Source organism: Bos grunniens, chromosome 1, assembly GCF_055505025.1.
Source record: "Bos grunniens cultivar Pamir isolate PY7600 chromosome 1, Bosgru_T2T1.0, whole genome shotgun sequence".
NCBI lineage: Eukaryota > Metazoa > Chordata > Mammalia > Artiodactyla > Bovidae > Bos > Bos grunniens.
In genome coordinates, this window is record NC_141165.1 from 112117819 (window position 1) to 112137848 (window position 20030).

Here is a 20030-nt window from a genome sequence, read left to right on the forward strand (position 1 = left end):
CTTAATATGGAGAGATACCAATCTGATTCATCATGCTGAGGCCTCAGTCTCTTTCCCAAGATAGGTCCTTACCAATACCCAAACATCATACTTTGGCTTATTAATTTAGAATCAGATAATAAAAGGAGGAATAAGAGAATAGGTACCTGACTTAGGTATGGCCAATTTTTAGAAAACCAATTGTTTACCCTTCTAGTTTAAGAGTTTTTAAAACTTGCCATGTTATACTAGGAAGATCCTTTTCACAGTAAATGTTTTAAGTTTTCTTTTATTTAAAACAATCATTTGGTTTATTTTTTAATACTTTTGGTCAGTGCCTACTGCAGACTTTGAACCTGTTACATTCAGAACTGACGCTTGGGTAACAACAAAAGGTAATAACACGTGATCCTCAGTAAGTGCGTTCGCTTCTCATTGTCAAACTTGTTCCGTCAACATCACGGCTACAGGTTCTTTTGCTTCATAAAGCTATATCATCATCCTCTATTATCACGCCATGATATTCTTCATCCTAAAAGTACTGAAGACTCTGACTCTTAAAACAAGTTAATCCTTTGTTTCTAAGAGAGCTATGCATGAACCTAACTCAGATCAATTGTTATACATATAACCATCTGAAATTGTTCTTGCCTTTGCATATGTTTTTTAACCAATGTTTTGTTTAAGTTGAGTTTAAAAAGCAATTCTTGTAACCCTAACAAAAGTTAGAAAAGGGGGTTCTTTGTGGATCTAAAAGTCTTTTTTTTTTTTAAGCTATCTGCGACTGAACTGAATTGAACTGAACTGATATGATATTTGTTCTTTAACTGAAAAGTTAATGACATGGTCTTATTTTAGGAAACCATTGAAGAGTTTGTACCATCACCACCATCATAATATTTTACCAATCATTCTTTTCCTTTTTAATTCAAAAGAGAGTTCTTTGAATGATTCTTCTTTTTAAATGAATAACTTACTTTCATATATGACTTATTCCCAGTAAACTTCCACATGTAAAAAAAAAACTATTATAATAAGGGTGAAAGCTTCAAATTAAAAAGTTTAAAAGACGCATTTCCTAAAATATGAGGAAATCTAGTAAGTTTTAGGAAATCTGGAGACGTGTGTTCTGCTACCCATAGCTGCTGAACTATGAACTCTGAAGTAACTGAAGGTTTTCTTTCTTCAGCTCCTAAAACATCAAAACGGACCCGTCGTCCGCGTCCCAAACTTAAAACTACAACAACTCCTGAGGCACCTCAAACCAAACCGGGTAAATGTGGGTTTCTCATTTAAGGACTGAGTCCTCGTGGCTCTGGAGAGTCTGGGATTGATCCAGCAGTGAGAATGGTAGTCCATGTGATCCCTGCGCCGGTAAAGGCACGAAATGGCCTGCTGCTGCTTCCCCCTGTCGAGTTAGCAAAGGAAAACGTGATGAGGGGGTGGCAGGGACTCGTGCGATAGCTGATTACTCTGCTTTCTACGTAAGGATCTACTCTTTTATGTACTATGTCCTTTATTTGCGTTTTCTTATTCCATTCCCTTCTTCACTTAAAGACAAAATGTCTTAAACCAATCTTTTTTTTTTTTCAAGAAACAAACATGAAGTAACTTACCTGTCCCCACAGCCCATCAACAGTTGTGAGGATATCAGAGAAGGCAGCGACTTCTTACTTCTCAGTCTGGAGTAGAGTCAAATTCAGAACCCGCCTCAGTGTGAAACACTGAAAGATTGAACCTAGGCAGTATATCTGTGCAAACAGAGTTCTTTTATGCAAGGGTTCTAAACATCTCTCAGCTGAAAGAGAGAAAAGTCTGTGAAGGACAGAAGTAAGAAGTCTTAAAATCATGGAGACTGACAGACAAAAAGAAAGGGGAAGAGACCAACCAGCGAGCACAGACTTCTGAGTGAAGGGAGGTTCTGCTTCTCAGTGGTAATGAAGAGTACTGTGTTTGGAAGGGCCCATAAGAGTAGTTGAAGAAATTCCTTGAAAGTATGACTCAGAAGTTTGGATCTGACCCAAAAGTATCAGTGGTCTCTCCTGCAATGGTCTCTTCCCCCTATACAGGGTACAGCCTGTGATTAGAACAGAGCACGTTAAGTGCTCTACTGGGCACCACACGCTATTTGTTCTTATATCCTGATTTATTGAGTGCTTTTGCCTCAAACAAGGTCTCAGCCTACTTCCAAATAGGTCTTCTCGACAAGATCTGTATGCTTCACTTGGCTTAATTCTGTTCCATGTCTATAAATACAAAATCTACTTATTGAATACATGCTTATATAGACATGCTATTTTCTTCCAATTTTATTGAGAGAAAATTGACATACAGCACTGTATAAGTTTAAGGCATACAGCATAATGATTTGACTTGCATGTGTCATGAAATGATTCCCACGGTGGCTTTAGTTGTTTAGTTTAATCCATCACCTCATATAGATAGATGAAAGCAGTAGGAAAATATTTTTCCTTATGGTGAGAACTTAGACATATTGTTTTCTTAAAGCTTCCACAGAAAAGTCAACAGTTGTCAGAACAGTTACATAAGTATATATTTGGTAAACTGTTTGGATAATTTTCCTAGATCAGTGTTCTACAATGATTGGAATTGGGTACTTAGATACCTAGGAGAAACTCATGTTGACTTTATGAAGATATTTACCAGATTGTGTATGCTATGGCTGTCTCATAAAAGAATATCTACCTGGCTTTAGGTGACCAAATCATTAAATAGGAAGTATGTGATTTCAAAAAAATTTTCAAATTGTTATGTACCTACTGAAGCAATATTATACTGGTATAATTTGCTGACTTTTCACAAGTGTTTGTTTCATTGTTTTTTGACTAGTTCCTACTACAGATCTTGAACCTGGTACTCTTAGAACTGAAGCTCCAGAAATCGTGGGTAATGAGCATGTGTGTCCTTCAAATGGTGCTCTTCCTGTTCATTGTCATACCATTATAGCCACAGGTTCTCCTGCATCTTAAACCATTTCTAACCCCTCTGTTGTCATCCTATTACAATCTTTATCGTGTAAGTATGCTAAGCTCTATGTCATCTGTTGAATCTAAGAGAACTGTGTATATACTAATTTCATGATGTCGGACTGCTGTGTATCTACTCGACTTTGTCATGTGATCATGCACATTTGGTTAAAGTGTTGACTATTAAGCTTTCTTTCAAACATGAATTCCCATTTATCTCTTATTCTTCTCACTTGCTTTTTCCTCATCAATTGTAGAAATGCCATGTTTTTATTGTGTTACTTTTTATTGAATTAGGATCTGTGTGATTGTACTGGTGAATCTATTGTTTCAAGGAATAATGCTTTTAGATAATGGTCGAATTTTTGAACATGCCTAAATCTTAAAAGTTTAAATGATGGGCTTTTATGATAGAATAGGCTGATTATTTCTCCTTATTTAACAAGGTTTAAGAGTTTCTTGTCTTTTACTGAATGAAGAACCACTTTGAAATTTTGATGAGCATGTCCCATTTTTTACATTGATCCTTATCCTTTTGAATGTGTGAATTCATTATTATACCCACGATTATTGAAAGAGTGAACAAATTAGTAGACATTTATATGTCAACTTGTATAGAAGTGCAAATAGACTGATAAATGCTTTTTCCAGTAGTTAGAAAAGTCTAACATGTTTATATTCATAAACGTGTAGAAAGCTCATCTAGCAAAGTCTTCCATGCTAGCAAGGGTCAGATAACCAAACATCTAGAGCTTCTTGTTGACCACAGTGATATTGAACAAAGTGCATAACCTGTCTTATGAGGTTAATGGATATTGGCCATAATTTGGTCAGATCTGCAAAGAACAAGTATGTGTCTCTTTTCTCTCTGTCCTAAAGCTTAAAAATTAGCTTCTGAAATTAGTCTTCAAATACATTTTAAAAATCTCTTTGGTTTATTTTATTGTTTTTGGCTAGTTCTTCCTACCGTCATTGAACCTGTCACTCATACAACCAAGGCTCCAGAAACAACATTAGGTAATGATATTCTGTGTTCCACAACATTTTTTTCCTGCCCAGTATCAACTCATTCTATCATTATCATCCTCATCATCATCACATTATCACTAGCTTCTTAAGACTATCTTGTCATCCTCTGCTGTTCTGCAACTTGATTATCCTTCTCAATAACAGTATTGAAGACTCTAAAAGAAGTTGCCTATTGTTTTAAAAGCTATGCATGGGATTAGGTCAGAGTATTTTTCTACTGTGTAATCTTAATTGAATTTGTATCATGTTCTACTTTTGTCTAAATGGGGCTCATTTTTAAAGCTGAGCTTCAAATGCAGTCAGGAATGTCTGTATCTTCTCTAGATGAACTAAAACATAACAATGTATAGTTCCATGGCTTGGGGGAATATTTACATTTCTTACTGTGAACTACCTATGGTTTGATGATAGTCCTTACCTTTTTTAAAATTAGAGATTTATAAGACTCTTCACTTCTTGACTTAATTTTATGTGTAAGTTTTACCTCAAGACTCTGTGATAAAATAATGAACAAAATAGGCAAAAACATTTGGATCTTAAAAATATATGCCTTAAATTTCAAGGAAACATATTTTAGAAAATCTAGAACTTTATTTCCAATACCACATTCACTAGAATAATAATAATCCAATAATAATCCAATATTTCTTCCTTCAGCTTATAAAACAACACAAGTTCGTCGTCCACGTCCCAGACCTAAAACCACATCAAGCCCTGAAGCACCTCAGACCAAATTGGGTAAATGTGTTATTCCATGGTTTGAGGGGTAAACCCTAGCAGTCTGTCCATGTGGGGTCCCAAAGCAGTGCCTTTGATGGAAAGTAACAGACTTCATGTTCCCTAAGAGTTGAGGCGTTTAAGTATGGTTAGCAGCTGCTTCTTGGATGAGTTCTTGGTCACTTTTATTTGTAGCAATACTGGCATAGTTAGTCATGGTACATCTACAGTTAAACACACATGATCTATTATAGTACATAACCATAGGTTTTTACCCAACTTACAAGAAATGCAACAAATTCCTTTCACATATTTTTAACATATATTGCCTAAACAGATTTTCTAATGCAAGCTTCCATATTAGAATCAGAAAATCAAACACCTAGGTCAGTCTCATGTTGACTATACTAGGATTCATAGCAGAGTTCAAAGGTTGTACCTACTCTCTGCGATGAATTGCTCCTAGCCTCAGAGACTATTTGCTTTCTGTGAATTTACAAAAGTTAAAAAAAGTTGTCATTCGAAACTAATGTTTTGAAAGAAAAATTAAGACTTTCTATGTGTGTGTTTAAGCTTTCTTATGTTCCCCGTGTTGCTTTTGGTTAGTTTCTGCTATAAGCTTTGAACCAGTTATTCATAGCTCTGAAGCTCCAGAAGCAACATTAGGTAATGATTTTTGTGACCTCATTAAAAACCCACCCATCACTATCATGGCCAGAGTTGCTCCTGCTTCCTTTGATTGCTGTTGTAATTCTGTTTCATGCTTCATCTGATAAGTAGTCAGGATTCTTAATTCAAGAGCTACCTGTTATTTGCAACAGATGTCCCTGGATCCAGGTGAGGAAATCTATCTGCCATGAAATCCCCTTTAGCATTTCATTATGTGATTCAGTGAAGAGTCTGAAGTCCAAATTGTTCCCCTTCTATTTGGTATGTAGATCTGTAAAATGGTAATAATTAAGTACCATGAAATTTCTCTGAACCACTCTCTAAGATTTTTTGTGATATTCTCATTATTCTCTTCCTATTTTAAGGAATGGTTTCCCTATCAGATTATTTTTAAAAGGTTGCTTCTTGGAAGAGTCAGTTCTAGTGAATGTAATTTACAGGCTTAGCCATCATTAATGAACTTGACTATTCCTTACTCTCCACTACAGTTTAGCATTGATTCTTAGTCATTATTAAGTAGGAATCTCTCTGAGGATCTAATTATACATAGTAATATCTATATCTTTAACACATTTTGTTATTGATCTCTGAAAGACCCTCAGTGATAAGGAACAAATTGGATAGTAAAGTGAAATTTTCAAACTTAGGCAGTAAAGCCAAGAAAATCTAATATTTTAGAAAACATTGGCCCACATTCAATGTTGATGGTTTTTAGACCTACAAATACAACAGCAACTCAAAATTTTCTTCCTTTAGTTTCAAAACATGGGGCAGGGGGGGACATCCTTCTTTACAAACTTTAAACTTCTCTAAGCTCCACAGTTGAAACCAAGGAAATCTACGAGTTTTAGTTCAAGAAGTCCTTCCAGCCCATTGCAGTGGGTCCCAAAGTGACAGTGATATGGCTTGCCAACTTGCATTTCCCTCCTCTGTGCTAAGAGAGAAGGTAGCATCTCTACAATAGCACATGGACCAGAATGCTCATGGTTGGAGGAGATCTATATGGTAGCCAAATGCATAAGAACTGTCTCTGACAAAAGATGCATCTTATTCAATTCTCTTAGCATTCTATTTCATTAATTTCTTTTTCAAATAGCCTTGCTTCTTTGTCTTAGGTAAACAACCATTTCCTTGCCCTCTGTGGTCCCAGCACCATGTTAGTAGTTGAGCAGAGTGGGGTGTGGAACAGAGATAGAGATAAAAAAAAGTAAGGGCATGTTTTACCTCTTAAAGTACAATATAATTGTGAAGAATTGAGTCTTGAATTCTTCTTAGATGAAAGATAACTTGCTTATACAAAAGCAGCTTGTTTGATTAAAAATATAGAAAGAAAACATTGAAAGGAATCAAGGTTCTATGTGGTTTTAGAGGGAATAGTTGAGCTTTGAAATAACTAGGACTTAAATTGGTGGTTGGAATGGTGAGAACAAGAAAATAAAACATTTTGACACATATTGATGGTACCTGAGGGAGTGGTCAAACTGGAACATAGAACAAAATACTCCTAGATGATATTGAATATTTTGTTAATAATACTGTGTTGAAATCAGCTGTAAGAAATTCTTAGAAAGCCCTTGTGGAAATATAGATTCAGATACAATAGTCTTTAAGGACTCTCACTTTTTCAAATAGGCTCTTGCTTTTTCTAAAAGGATAATTAACATCAGGGATCAGTAAATCAGTGATTTTTTTTTTTTTTATGTGAAGAATTAGATAGTGAATATTTTAGGCTTTGGAGCCCATTCAGTCTCTATTATAACTTTTCAATTCTGCTGTTGTAGCTTGAAGCCATTGAAGTTTTGTTGAAACACAGCCACATGTACAAACTAAGATGATTCAAGGCATATTTGTGTATCACTTACATCTTGGCCTTGAGTCATTTTAGTTTGCACGTGTGGCTGTGTTTCAACAAAACTTTATTTGAATTTCATACCATTTTTTACATGTCATAGATTATTACTCTTTTAATTTTTTTCAATCATTTAAAAATGTAAAAGTCACTTAGTTCACAGGTCAGGAAGAGGGATTGAGAAGCGCATAATTTGCCAACCTCTGGTTTAAATAATGCAAACTCTGCATGCCTATTCATAACACTATGATTCTGAAGGTCTCTGTATTGCTACCTTTATCTAAATTCTATGACATAAATTATCCATAATTAGTTTGACAACTTAGACCCTCTTCTTTCAGCTCTCACTGAACTGCAAACTCTTATTTTGAAGCCAGTGACATCACCAAGCCTAGAAATGACACAGAGTCAACCTGGTAAATAAATTATTTAATCTGCCTGGATACACCATTGAGCTTCAGGGAACACAGCCCAAGTATTATATTTCCAAACATTGAAAAATGCAAAAGAATATGCATTTAACAACTCTACATATGGTACATGTTCTTTCCATGATTGCAAATAAGTATGAATTAGTAATACATTATTTTCATATTAACTGTTATTTAACTGTATAGAAATACTTACCTTCATTTCATTGGGTTTACTCTGTATCAGAGAATAATCACATATCTGATTAAGTAGTCAACAAAACCACTTAGAAGAGCTGATTCTATTCTTTTACCTTTATTTTTCACTAAGTTATAAACTTGTGATTCTCTTTAGTAGTAAGCTAAATTTGTGTTCTGCTATGTGAAAAGAATGCTCATTGAGTTGTGAACATTAAGAAGGAAGAAAGTTCTCACTTCAGTAAAGACAACAAAATTTCACCTTACACAGTATGAACCTAAACATTATTGCCCTTCAAATTAAAAACAAATTTTTAAGATTATGCTTAGTAATGCTGTTGCAACCCTCTGACATTTATTTTGAAGCACCATATCTTTATTTTTTCCTAATGGGATTATAATTTCTTTTCATCCCCTTTGTATATCACTTAATTAGTTAAATGGCATTTTGATGCTTATGTTGATGGAACAAGGTATGGTTGTTAATGATAACCTACAGTACTTATAAAATTATGAATTCAGTTATTAGGGTTTCTTTTAGTGTTAATAGTACTATTGTTATTACAGTAACAGCTTACATTGAGTACTTTAAAGTACAAGACACGTGTCTAAATACTTTGTGTGAATTTATTCAATGCTTGCAACAAGTCATTCTTGATAAATTGTACCATTTTGTGTTTTTTGCTAGTTTCTGAAGTCCTGGAATCGCTTACATTTAGCACTGAGTCATCAAAGGAAGCTATAGGTAATAATGTTCCCCAGTGGGAAGTCAGGTATACGTGCTTTTGCATCACATTGTGGAAGTCATCTTGGGATGTCCTCATGCTTTGTAACATTTCATGGCTTCTCACATCTTGCCTGTGCTCATCCAGTGAATCTTGACAATTAAATATTATATACAGCACATTGTGCTAGTGCCTGCTGTGTTGCTATGCAAGTTTCACAATTTCCTTACTTAGTTCCCTCTCACTCTGAATGCAAAATTTCACTTTTTAATATTCTGAGCACTCTTTTCATCCAAATATGCACATCCTATTTTTCATTTTCATTTTTAAGATTCATCCTCATGCTTTCAAAGAACTCACTCTATGTCTTTTTCTCACTGGAATCCTTAAACAAAAATATGTAAGGAAATGAAGTTATCTGCTTTGCTCCAGGTGGAAATTGCTGTAGATCCTGCTAGTTCGTGTGTGTGTTCCACACTGCACACTGCCTTCATTTCTGCCCTCTTAAATTGTAGCCATCTTCATATTCTACCTAAATGTTATTTATCCTCACAAATCTATCTACTTAGGATAATTAACCTCTGTTTTCAAATTAAAGTGTTCCATTACAGTGGGTACTATGGGCTGCCCACCGCTAACCCACCATTCGGTTTCTTCTCTAGCACCAACTGAAATAGATTATGTCTATTCCACCGCCAAAGCACCACTCAGGCCAGAGGAGCCAGAGACAGAAGGTGGTAAAGGTTTTCATGCTTTGATTCTTTTATTCAAAATATTTTAATTAGTATCTATTACTTTTCATAGAATACTAAAGTCCAAGCTGGGGTACTTGTTCTAAAGTTCAATAGCTTTGAAGAGCCATAGTTTCTAAAATCCTTGAATTCCTAAAATTAAAATGATAGTTGACTCTCTGAATACAGAAATAAACTTCAGTTTCTCTGTGGTATCTAGGTATTGAGGCATAATAACACTTGACAGTTAATGACAGTTAAAACATAAATCTTAGTTGGAGGTTTAGGATTATAGAACAGGATGTCCCTCTCAGATCGCTTTTTTCTTATCCTAACCTGTTGTCCTATCTGTAAAAATGTGATGCAGATTCCCAAGAGAATGAGGTTGATTTTCAAGAAAGAAATACTTGACTGCAGCTTAACATCTTACAGTTTTTAAAATTGTTCTCCTTTGTTTTGATACAGTTGTGGGATCTATTACACATGTGTCTGAACCACCTGAGACCACGCTAGGTAATGCTACACCCTGGCAGCTTTTGTCCTCATTGTCACCATCACCAGAAAACCAATGTTCTCCTTCATTGTGAATCCATGTTGCAACATCATCATTCTTCATCACAGTTCATTTTCTTTCTAGATGCTTCTCTTCATAACCATTGTCCAAAAAAGTGTCTTCTCTCATTCAGCTTTGTATCTAGATCTTGGCCTCTTGCTATTTCAGTCACCAAAACTGTCAAACCTAAAGCATCTTTTTCCTAATGTTGAACATTCTGCCAGTTTGGTATTATGTTGAATATTTCAGATAATATATTTTTGTACAATGATCCACTTGTACCTTCTGCCCTAGCAACACACTTTTCATTAGCAGTCATTTCATCACGTTGATTTACTTGTTTGATTTCCTCTTTGTTAAACAAAATTCAATGCTGCTGAATGGCTTATGCTTTAACAGTTTTATTACTTTGTTTTATGGTTACTCTTGAACACATCTTTCTAGCATTATTGGGGGAGGTACTAATATGGAGTGATGATTTAAAAATTAAGGATATTGCTTACCTTGAAAGTCTTTAATAACCTGGCATCTCTAAGCAGTTTTTAAACTAAATACATTATTAAGAAATAGGAGTGGTATTCACTGCAATTTTCTTTTTTTCTGTAAAGTCTGCTTGTTACCATCCTTTCTGTATTAAAGGTGCATGAAGCACTATAGTAACCCTGGGTACGTTCCTTCAATTACTGTAGAAACATCACCTCTTCCTCCCCAAACTGTAATTCTGCCCAGCCCAGATGAGCCTCAGACCACACTGAGTATTGTTTTGCATTTCATGTAGAAGGTAAATGTTCACAGAACTTAAAAGACCAGGAAGATGATAGTTGGGCACTATGACTAGCTGTTGGAAGCTGTAATTGCTGCTCACAGTCTCTGATGGGGGATCCGACCTTTCTGATGCCCCGTTCCTCTTTCTATCCATAGTGTGTAGCCAGTCCCGTAGCAGTGTTGTGAATATCATTTAGGATTAACTGAAACACACCTCTCAGCTACTCCGCAAGTCTTTCGTAGAGGAAATAGTAATATTTCTGGGAAAGAACATTTATATTCTATTTTAAAACATAAATATCCCAATTTTAAATGCTTTATCACCTTACTACTTTCTTCTGCTCCTTCCTGTGGCAGCTTGGCCACTTCACTGGATACAAATAAGAGAAACTGAAATCACACCAGTTAGTTGGCAAGTCATAAAGGTTTCCTTGATGGGATTTGAAATGTAGGAAAACACAACATCAATGCAGATGTACTTCTTCTTACAAGGAAAAAAGTCTCAGTGTCTACAGGCTCTCTCAGACCAGCAGTTTATCATATATAAGCTCAAACTTGTATTTTGATGGCCATGAAACTATTTTATATGACTCTATTTCCAAATGAGAAATGGATATTAAATTTATTCATTGAGATATGGATATGAATTTTATTTGTTCATTAATTTATTAATTATGCCTATGGATATTAATTTTATTCATTAATTTCATTCATTCAATTAATTTTATTCATTGATATTAATTTATTCATTAATTTTATTCATTTATTCAAAAAAGTCTTTCAGTGTCTATAGGCTGTCTCAGAACAGCAGTTTATCATATATGAGCTCAAACTTGTATTTTGATGGCCACGAAACTATTTTATATGGCTCTATTTCCAAAGGAGATATGGATATTAATTTTATTCAATAATTCATTCATTATCAATTTTATTCATTGTCCATATAAACTATTTTATATGGCCCTATTTCCAAAGGAGATATGGATATTAATTTTATTCATATAATTATTCATTAATTTTATTCCTTGTCAGAATACCCCATTAAACTTTGCCTATTAAACTCTACAGTTTAATTTTACCAAAATTCCACACTGACTGTATTAACTGGATCTGTGTCTGTTATCTCTAACATTTTCAAGTTTTTTTAATAGCTGTGGTTATTAATATTATTGAAATATTTAATTGCAGATACCACCAGTGATACCAATCTCATTCTGAATTATTTTTTATAGAATTGCTTCATAACACGCCTTTACCTACAGATGGTCTCTTATATCCCAAGGATGCAAATAACCTATCAGTATGAACCTCAACAAACAAAGCAATTCAGAGTCACAATATCACAAGACTAAGAAAACTGTACAAGTATAGAATTATAGGGTTGGAAGGGTTCTTAAAAATCCTTTACTTTTGATGAAGAACCCGAGGTTGTAGACCAAGTGATCAGCAAAGTGAGTTCTTAATCTCTGGCTTCTAAACCAGTATAATTTCCAACATATCTTGTTCCTCTTTCTACAGGCGAGAAGATTCCACTGAAACCATTGCATGCTTTGTATATTTTAATTATCAGGAAGAAGTCTCTACAGACTCAATTTCTTTTATCTAATAACACTTATTTTCAGCAAGCTTTTCTTAAGGGTCTGAAACTCCATGACCTTGGAAACCATCTGTTTCTTGTTTCTCTTTATCTCAGACACACTTAATCCAACCAAACAGGTGTTTCCACAAGCTGTGACCTTGCATTTGATCATTATTTTCCTCTAGCAGGATAAACCTTTAATTTTTTTAGTGAAGAAATTGTCTTTTACACTGAATGTCCTAGAACTCTTTTGAGAATTGCCCAGCAAAAGGATAACTTCCTTCAATTTCTTTCAATTTCTGTTCAATTTTTCCTCCCCAATATGACCAATAAAAATTATGTTTTGTTTAACAAAATTAATTTTTTTCCATAACTCTCTTATTAAGACATATTCACCTTCTAGGTATATTTGGAATGTAACGTGCTTTTTATTTAGAAGAAATTGTGTCTCTTTGTACTTAAAATATTATACTGGGATACTCTGATAATGTGATGTGAATTTATAATAAGGATGAATTATTTTATCATGAAATTTATTTTTAGCCTATTTAATAGGTATTTGAAGAAGATAATCCTAAAATTTCAACAGTTTCATTTGCCAGCTGAGTATCTTAGATATTAGTTAATGTGCCTTCTTGTTTTGTTTTCTATTATAAGAAAATGATCTTCTTATATTCTATTGCTCTTTGCCAGCTTTAATTATGTTAATTGCTGTATATTTACATCTTCAGTCACTCAACAAACGTCTTTGTGCTCCTAGAAGGTTAGGTACTGTTATTCTTGAGAAGCTCAAGAGCTCCGAATCTGTATCCTTTCTTTTAGCTTCCAAGCAGATACCACGAACTCCTCCCAAACCAAAAACATCTCCACATCCAAGAATCCCACAAACACAATCAGGTAAATGTTTATTTTATATTCTGGCCTGAAAAGTTTGATGTTTGCAGAGTTACTCTGTTGAATTATAGCAAGTTAGGTTTTTAACCCTTATAAAACAAGTCTTTCTTTGAAACCTAATAAATATTTATATTTAGACTTTATCAAAAAGTATAGTATTAAAGTGGCTTATTCCAAAAAGCTTCCCTACTCTTATGGTATTTGAAAAGGGGATAGAGAAATATGAAATTTCTTTAAAAAATAGCCTGCCTACTCCTTTTGCTTCTCCTAGTTTGAGAAACCCTTCCATGATCCTTGCATGTCCTTTACCCACCAGTCCTCTAATTATTTTTTGGCCTTTCAGTCAACTTTATTTAACATTAGGTCTTGAAGATTTTTAATATGTATCTTCTCCTATAAAATATTTACCTAATATTGCTTTGGTTGTTTTGCTATGAGTTTTGGAAAGAGCTAAACAAGAATCATTATAAGCTATTTTTTTAATAGTATGGAGTTGTTACTTGAATGATTAACCCTGACTTCTCAACCAAGATCTTGTTCATTTCCTCTGACTGCCTTGGCAGATCTCCATTTCAGGCTACCATAAACCTGACATACCTCAAAGAAAGCTCATATTTCCCTCCTTTTGGTTTCTCATTTGTATCAGTTGCAGATTCTCAGCATTTTACATCAGTTTTTATTCTTGTCCTCATCCAGCCTCTGGACTCCATCAGTTTTTCCGGACATTTCCAGCATTGATGCCTACCCCGTCATGCCTAGTCGGCTGTCATTAGTCCTCCTGCCACTCTTCCCTACTAATTTAAAATTGCATCACCCCTTGATCCTTAAGTGGCTGATTAACTAGTTCACTTCATCAGTTAGCCACTCAACAAATACTTATTGCATGCTGACTGCGTGCCAGCCAATGTGCTACACCCTGGGAATGTGAAACAAAATTTCGGCCTTCTGTGGTCAAGGTGGTTGCAGTCTAGCCAATCATCTATATTTAAATGTGTTTACACATGGCCCATTTCCAAAAAGTATATGAAGTGCACCTACCCAGTGTACTGGAAAGGAACCCTCACTATCACCAATGATCTGGGGAAAGGAAAATGTTAGCAGCATCAAAATTATGCTTGATCCAGGTAATAGCTCTGAATTACCACCACAGATTCTTTAATCACATCTCAGTATCCCTACTGAAAGAAAAAAAAAAAGAGCTGTTAGATTTGGGAATGATCTTGAATACCTGAGAGATGTTAACATTTTCTATTGTATTTCTGAGAGAAATTTTGCCCATTATTTTTTCTTTAAAGGAAGACTCCTTAAAAGAAAGTCCTGGGTACCACATCTAGCTAATGATTTTCAATCTGCTTTAATGTATTTTAAAATGTGTTTTTACTTAATTACTAAAACTTTGCTAAAAAATAATATGGGTGTGATACATAAGTATATGAAGGTATCAAGGCAACAATCATCTGAAAGAATAAGAAATTTTAAAATAACTTTTTAAAATAAATTTGAAATGTTAATATATAAGAAATGCAGGGAAAAATAATTGGAATTAGTGAATAAGTAAAAATTAATAGAATAAGAATTTTAAAAGCAAGCATATTAAATTTGTGGGTAGGAAACTAAAATCTAATTTTAAGAAATCAACAGATAAAATCATTAAAGGAACTCTCAACCTTTTATGTGAATATAAAGAATAGAATAAATGTAGCAGGAAAAGGAGAAATGGAAAGAAATAAGAAAGCATAAAACAATGAATGCTGGAAAGTAAGAGAACAGATGAAAAATAAGATGTGTTGGAAGTTAAAACATTGAGGCTGTAAAGCCCTGGTTAGCAACATTATAAAAAGTAAAGGAGATTAGAACTAAGAAGGAAGGCATTCATAATTTCATCTTTTTGAGCTGTACTCTATACTTACAAAAATCAATATAGTAAATCAGGACCTTACTCTAGTTTCTGATTATGACACTCTAAGTTTCAACCTTGTTTGATTTTGATTTAGACCTTTAGCTAACCTTTCTTGACAAGATAAGCAACTTTAGAATGGATAGATGCATACACTCAGTGGTTCCACTCAAACTCTGAAACCCTGGAGTGGCTGCAGATTGTAGCAAGAGAGCATCCTGATTCTGTCCCAACCGAGCAAACTCCAGTCCATCAGCATCTCCCCTGGAAAGTAACTGCCATCCAAATACTTCCAACTTTGTCAGGGTGGCCTAATATAAGGGGACGATTTGGAAAATTGTTCATGCCACGTATTCCTCTTAAAAGTGGGTGAAATTAGGATCTGTCTTACCCAGGAGAATATGAACTTTACTTAATAGATCCAAGCAATACTCTAGGTTTTTATAGTCTTTCAAGGATATTTCATATGTATATAGGTGTATCACTCAATAGTTCAAAGACAAATGTTTAAACTCTCACATTACTTCCCCCCTTACATCTGGCTAGCTGTTGCAAAAGGCCATTTGAATGGGAGAATGTTCTGTTCATATGTACAACACCAAATGCAAATTGTTATTGTTGGGCTATAAGCCATCATCCAACATAGCATGTACAACCTAGAGAGCAATGCAGTTGTTAATCTATCACTACTTTCAGAATGAAATTCTGTAATTGGGCATGCTGCCTTATTTATATTTAAATTATGTTGATAAATTAGATAGAAAATTTTAAATTTACTATATTTGGCATTTGAGGACATATTGGGATCAAAAATTTGGAAGAAATCATCAAGAATATTTTATCATTAAATATAGGTTTGATTTTAGATTCCTATGTTCATAAGTAACAGTGAACAATCCTGTTATTAATAATTATATATCTAGAAATCTTATAACCATCAAAATTGCTCCTAATTTTTGAGGGGACAAGCAATGTGAAAAGCAAAATATACTCAGATCTTTCAATGTCAAATTTGTAAAGTTTCTCCAAAAGTGGAAAGAAATGTTTATAGGAGTATAGCTTTCACATCATTTTGACATTCACACTTAATTCTCACGGTCACGCTTTGAGTTAGGACAGGTTTATTATGTCTACCTAAAAAATGAGGAGCAAGTTAAAAATGTGACCTGCAGAGCTGGGATATAGGAAACCCGAGTTGGGACCTAGCGATCATGTCTGGACCTTGGGGTTCAGTTCAAGCCTTGGCTCTGGTGCTTAATGATCATGTGACTCCAGGCAATAGTCTCCAACATTGCTTCAAAGTGAAGCTGATCATTCCTTCCTCTCAGCATTATGGTGAGAATCAAAGGGCATAATCTTTATGAAAGCCTTTTTGAAGTTGTAAAATGAACTATATAAATAAGGTAGGCCTTTCTTTCCCCGCTGCCCCCAGGACTAAAACAAAACAAAAATCTATTACATTAGCACCTTGTTACTCCAAAGGAACAGCTGTGGAAAGACGGTTTGAGTTTGTAAACATGTCATTTAAAGGTTTATTTAGAGCCTAAGAATTGCCAGAGGCACAGAACATGAGCCCAAACATTCCCTTCCATTGCCGATTCTCTTTCTGCTGTTGCTGACCTGACTTTAAGTTGCTTTCATACATGCTTTTGGGGGTCCCACTTTGACTTTACTGAACTCATTCTTCAGAGAAAGGCATGAGGATGGGTTTAAGAAGTCAAGCAAACATCCAGAGAAGAGTACTCTTAGATTAATTTAATTGCTATCTCTTCTGAAAAGTTTCCAAAATTTCTTCATCCTACCTTTATGCTTAGTCAAATTTTGCTGTTTCTCAGATTTCATTTTTCTTAAAAGTATTTGAAATTCTAACTGATTTACTTTTAGAGCTTAAGGTTTATTTTTCCATATAACTCCTATTTCAATACTTTTTTAAAAGCAATAATCAGGTTTATGCTTTGTCAGATCTTACGTGCTAAGCATGACTGGGAGATGCTGAAACCAAATGACTCATGGTCCAAGCTCTCTCTTTCAGCTCCTAAGGTATTCCAGCGTGTTACTTTGAAGCCAAAGACATCACCAAGTCCAGAAGTGTCCTATACGCCACCTGGTAAATGCTTTATTTCATGTTCAAGTCAAATGCATTCTACTGTCACATTCTACAGCGATGAAACATGAGGAAGGATGGGTATGAGGTCCATATTTCATTTATGTTCAGATACCATGCTGTGTCGTGCATGATATAATCATTTCAAAGTGTTTATAAAAGTTACATATGTGCTCCATTATTTATGTAAACATTGATATAATCCAAAGGCAGAGAATTATGCCAAGGGTAGAAGACTTCTCTTTTTTTCTGACTTATAAAAAATAACCTTCTAGAATTAAGGATAGAATGCTTTTTTCTTTTCTGACTTCTAAAATATAACCTACTAATGTTAACTATGCGATGCTCACGTTTCACCAAAATAAGATAAAGAATTGGGATTTTTCCACAAAAATTATAAAATGATGTTTTGCAAATGGAGGAAATTATGTTTAGCCATTTTCTTGGGTTCAGAAATTTTACATTAAGTTCAGCACTGAGGATTTTTTTTTTCCTTTGTTTGAGGTTTTAATTCTACTTTCCCAGTTCATGGAGCAGTTGCTTAAGAAATTTGTTTCACTAAATGATTTCTTTAGCTACAGATCTATTTATTGCCTATCATTTGAGAAGGCTTTTTGCCTGTTTAGAGGGGGGATTATGTTGCATTTGTGGGAGAAGTCAAGGTGGGACTGCAAGGACCCAGACATTTCTCTAGATCCTCAAGTGATCATAAGAAGCCTCTGTTGGCTTCACTAAGTAGTTCATTGTTGGTTCACTAATAAGCCAAGCCAAACTTGTAGCCAGAGTATCTGAGAAATACTACAGGTTTTGCCCCCTTAAAAAAAAAAAAAGTTCAATTATTATAAATTCTTAGGTGGTCCTAGAAGATTATAGAACATTCCTAAAACCAAAGCTTTTCTGAGCTGTAGCTTGGACGGATGGCATTTTGGAAGCAAGTGAATTCCCTTGCTATCATGGTTTCCTGGTTATGTGGGTGGAGAATGTTTCTGCTGCTGTGGGGTGATTAGGTGGTTGCAGGTGGTAATAGTCCACAAAGAGCCTTTTTGCCCTGAAGTCCAGAACGTAAATTTGTACTGCTAACAGCAAAAGTCATATTATAAACACCAATAAGAAAAAAGCTTATCTTCCCACTGGCAAAAGGTCAACTTCTTGTTTTCAACTGTGGAACAAATATGTTAACGGAGATGGAGTCATTAGAGATAATGACAATATATGTGAGTGATTTTATTTTCCTCTTCATTAGAAACAGTAGTACTATCGGTTCTGATATGACATAATCTCATTAAAGTAATATATGTAATAGTTAAACTTTTCTTCTTTTTAAATATGTAATATTTACCTTACTTTCATCAATACTTTATTTTTTCACACTCTAACTCGTAAGTTTGATTGGAACAGCAGCACAAACGCTCCCCATGGAACCTTCGTTAGGCTTATTTTATTGACTCTCCAGTACTCTTGCCTGGAAAATCCCATGGATGGAGGAGCCTGGTAGGCTGCAGTCCATGGGGTCGCTAAGAGTTGGACACGACTGAGTGACTTCACTTTCACTTTTCACTTTCATGCATTGGAGAAGGAAATGGCAACACACTCCAGTGTTCTTGCCTGGAGAATCCCAGGAACAGGGGAGCCTGGTGGGCTGCCGTCTATGGGGTCGCACAGAGTCGGACACGACTGAAGCGACTTAGCAGCAGTAGCAGCAGCATTGTCTCTCTAGTTCCAAGTGTCTGTATACCTGAGTGTGAATTGTGTCTCTAAACCCGGTGTTGGTCCTGCCATTGTGTCCATCAGGGGTTCCCCTGTTACTCCATCGGTGTGATGCTACAGGAAGAAACATAAGGCAATCATCACTACTTTTCAGTCCTCTCCCAAGTGTTTAAACAGACTGGATTCAAACAGTTTGGGGGTTATATCTAGTCTCAGGTTTGCTTCCTAAGGAGCCCATGACTTTGTTTACTGGCTCCTCAGAAAACAGGGTAGGTTACGTGTAAATGTAATGTGTACTGGTATATCCTAGAGAGACAGATGCTCTATAAAATGTAAAATGTAGTACTGAAATCAGGACATAGTTATGTTTTAACATGATGTTTGTCTCAATTCTAAGTGATGTCAGAAGTGACAAAATTGAATTTTTAGTCAGTCTCGGATTCTCTGTACAGCTCTTTTATTCCACAGATGCCTAAGCATAACACAGCTTTCATCCAGTTAGACCTTTAGAGAATATCCAGTCACTCAGTCAGATTAACTACAGTATTTAATGAGGAATCTAGACACACTGAGCCCACACAGCATGTCCAGAGCCAGAACAGTACTGGCTTTTCTTTTGATCTGCCTTGGAGAAATGCTTTCAAATTCAGGGCAGAGGACTCACTCTGATGCCTGGTTCAGCGGAGCTGTGCCTTCTTTATAGATGTGTTTCTGTACCAAGGGCTGTCTTGGCTATGTAGCAACTTCTGTCACCACAGAAATATTTGGATAGACTTCAGTCATTGGAAGCAAGCCAGGGGGGAAAAAAATCTAAATTTCAGTAAGCTATCCAACCCTGCAAATGCTCTAAACTGCTCTCTTTGGCAGATTCTAATTTGCAGCATTTTTGCAGTTAAGAAAGAAGGGATGAATGCTAAAATGTCTTTTGGAGATGGAATTGCTAGAATGTGGACAATGACTGAATGGTGTCATGGTGAGAAGGAGGACACAGTGATTTCCAGCTTAGGCAGGTGGTGGTGGTTTAGTCGCTAAGTCGTGTTTGACTCTTGGCAACCCCGTGGAATGTAGACTGCCAGGCTCCTCTGTCCATGGGGATTCTCCTGGCAAGATTACTGGAGTGGGTCACCATTTCCTTCTCCAGGGGATCTTCCCCGCCTAGGAATCAAACCTGGGTCTCCTGCATCACAGATGGATTCTTAACCAACTGAGCTACCAGGGAAGCTAGCTTACACAAGTG

At 35.4% G+C, this 20030-nt stretch overlaps 1 protein-coding gene across 50 annotated transcripts in view; it reads left to right on the forward strand.

Annotated features, from left to right (window-relative positions):
* ABI3BP (ABI family member 3 binding protein) overlaps positions 1-20030 on the forward strand; it is a 300988-nt gene that overhangs the window by 190176 nt on the left and 90782 nt on the right. For 20 of the 50 annotated variants that reach the window (XM_086409340.1, XM_086409524.1, XM_086409351.1 and 17 more), the window contains 11 exons: positions 315-374; positions 1169-1252; positions 2830-2886; positions 3924-3983; positions 4653-4733; positions 7572-7646; positions 8527-8583; positions 9226-9306; positions 9760-9807; positions 13014-13088; positions 17015-17089. In XM_086409340.1, coding sequence (XP_086265466.1) covers positions 315-374; positions 1169-1252; positions 2830-2886; positions 3924-3983; positions 4653-4733; positions 7572-7646; positions 8527-8583; positions 9226-9306; positions 9760-9807; positions 13014-13088; positions 17015-17089 — 753 coding nt within the window. Of the gene's footprint in view, positions 1-314; positions 375-1168; positions 1253-2829; positions 2887-3923; positions 3984-4652; positions 4734-7571; positions 7647-8526; positions 8584-9225; positions 9307-9759; positions 9808-10527; positions 10603-13013; positions 13089-17014; positions 17090-20030 lie in introns of all 50 variants that reach the window. The other 30 variants (XM_086409360.1, XM_086409781.1, XM_086409369.1 and 27 more) reach the window with 8 other exon arrangements.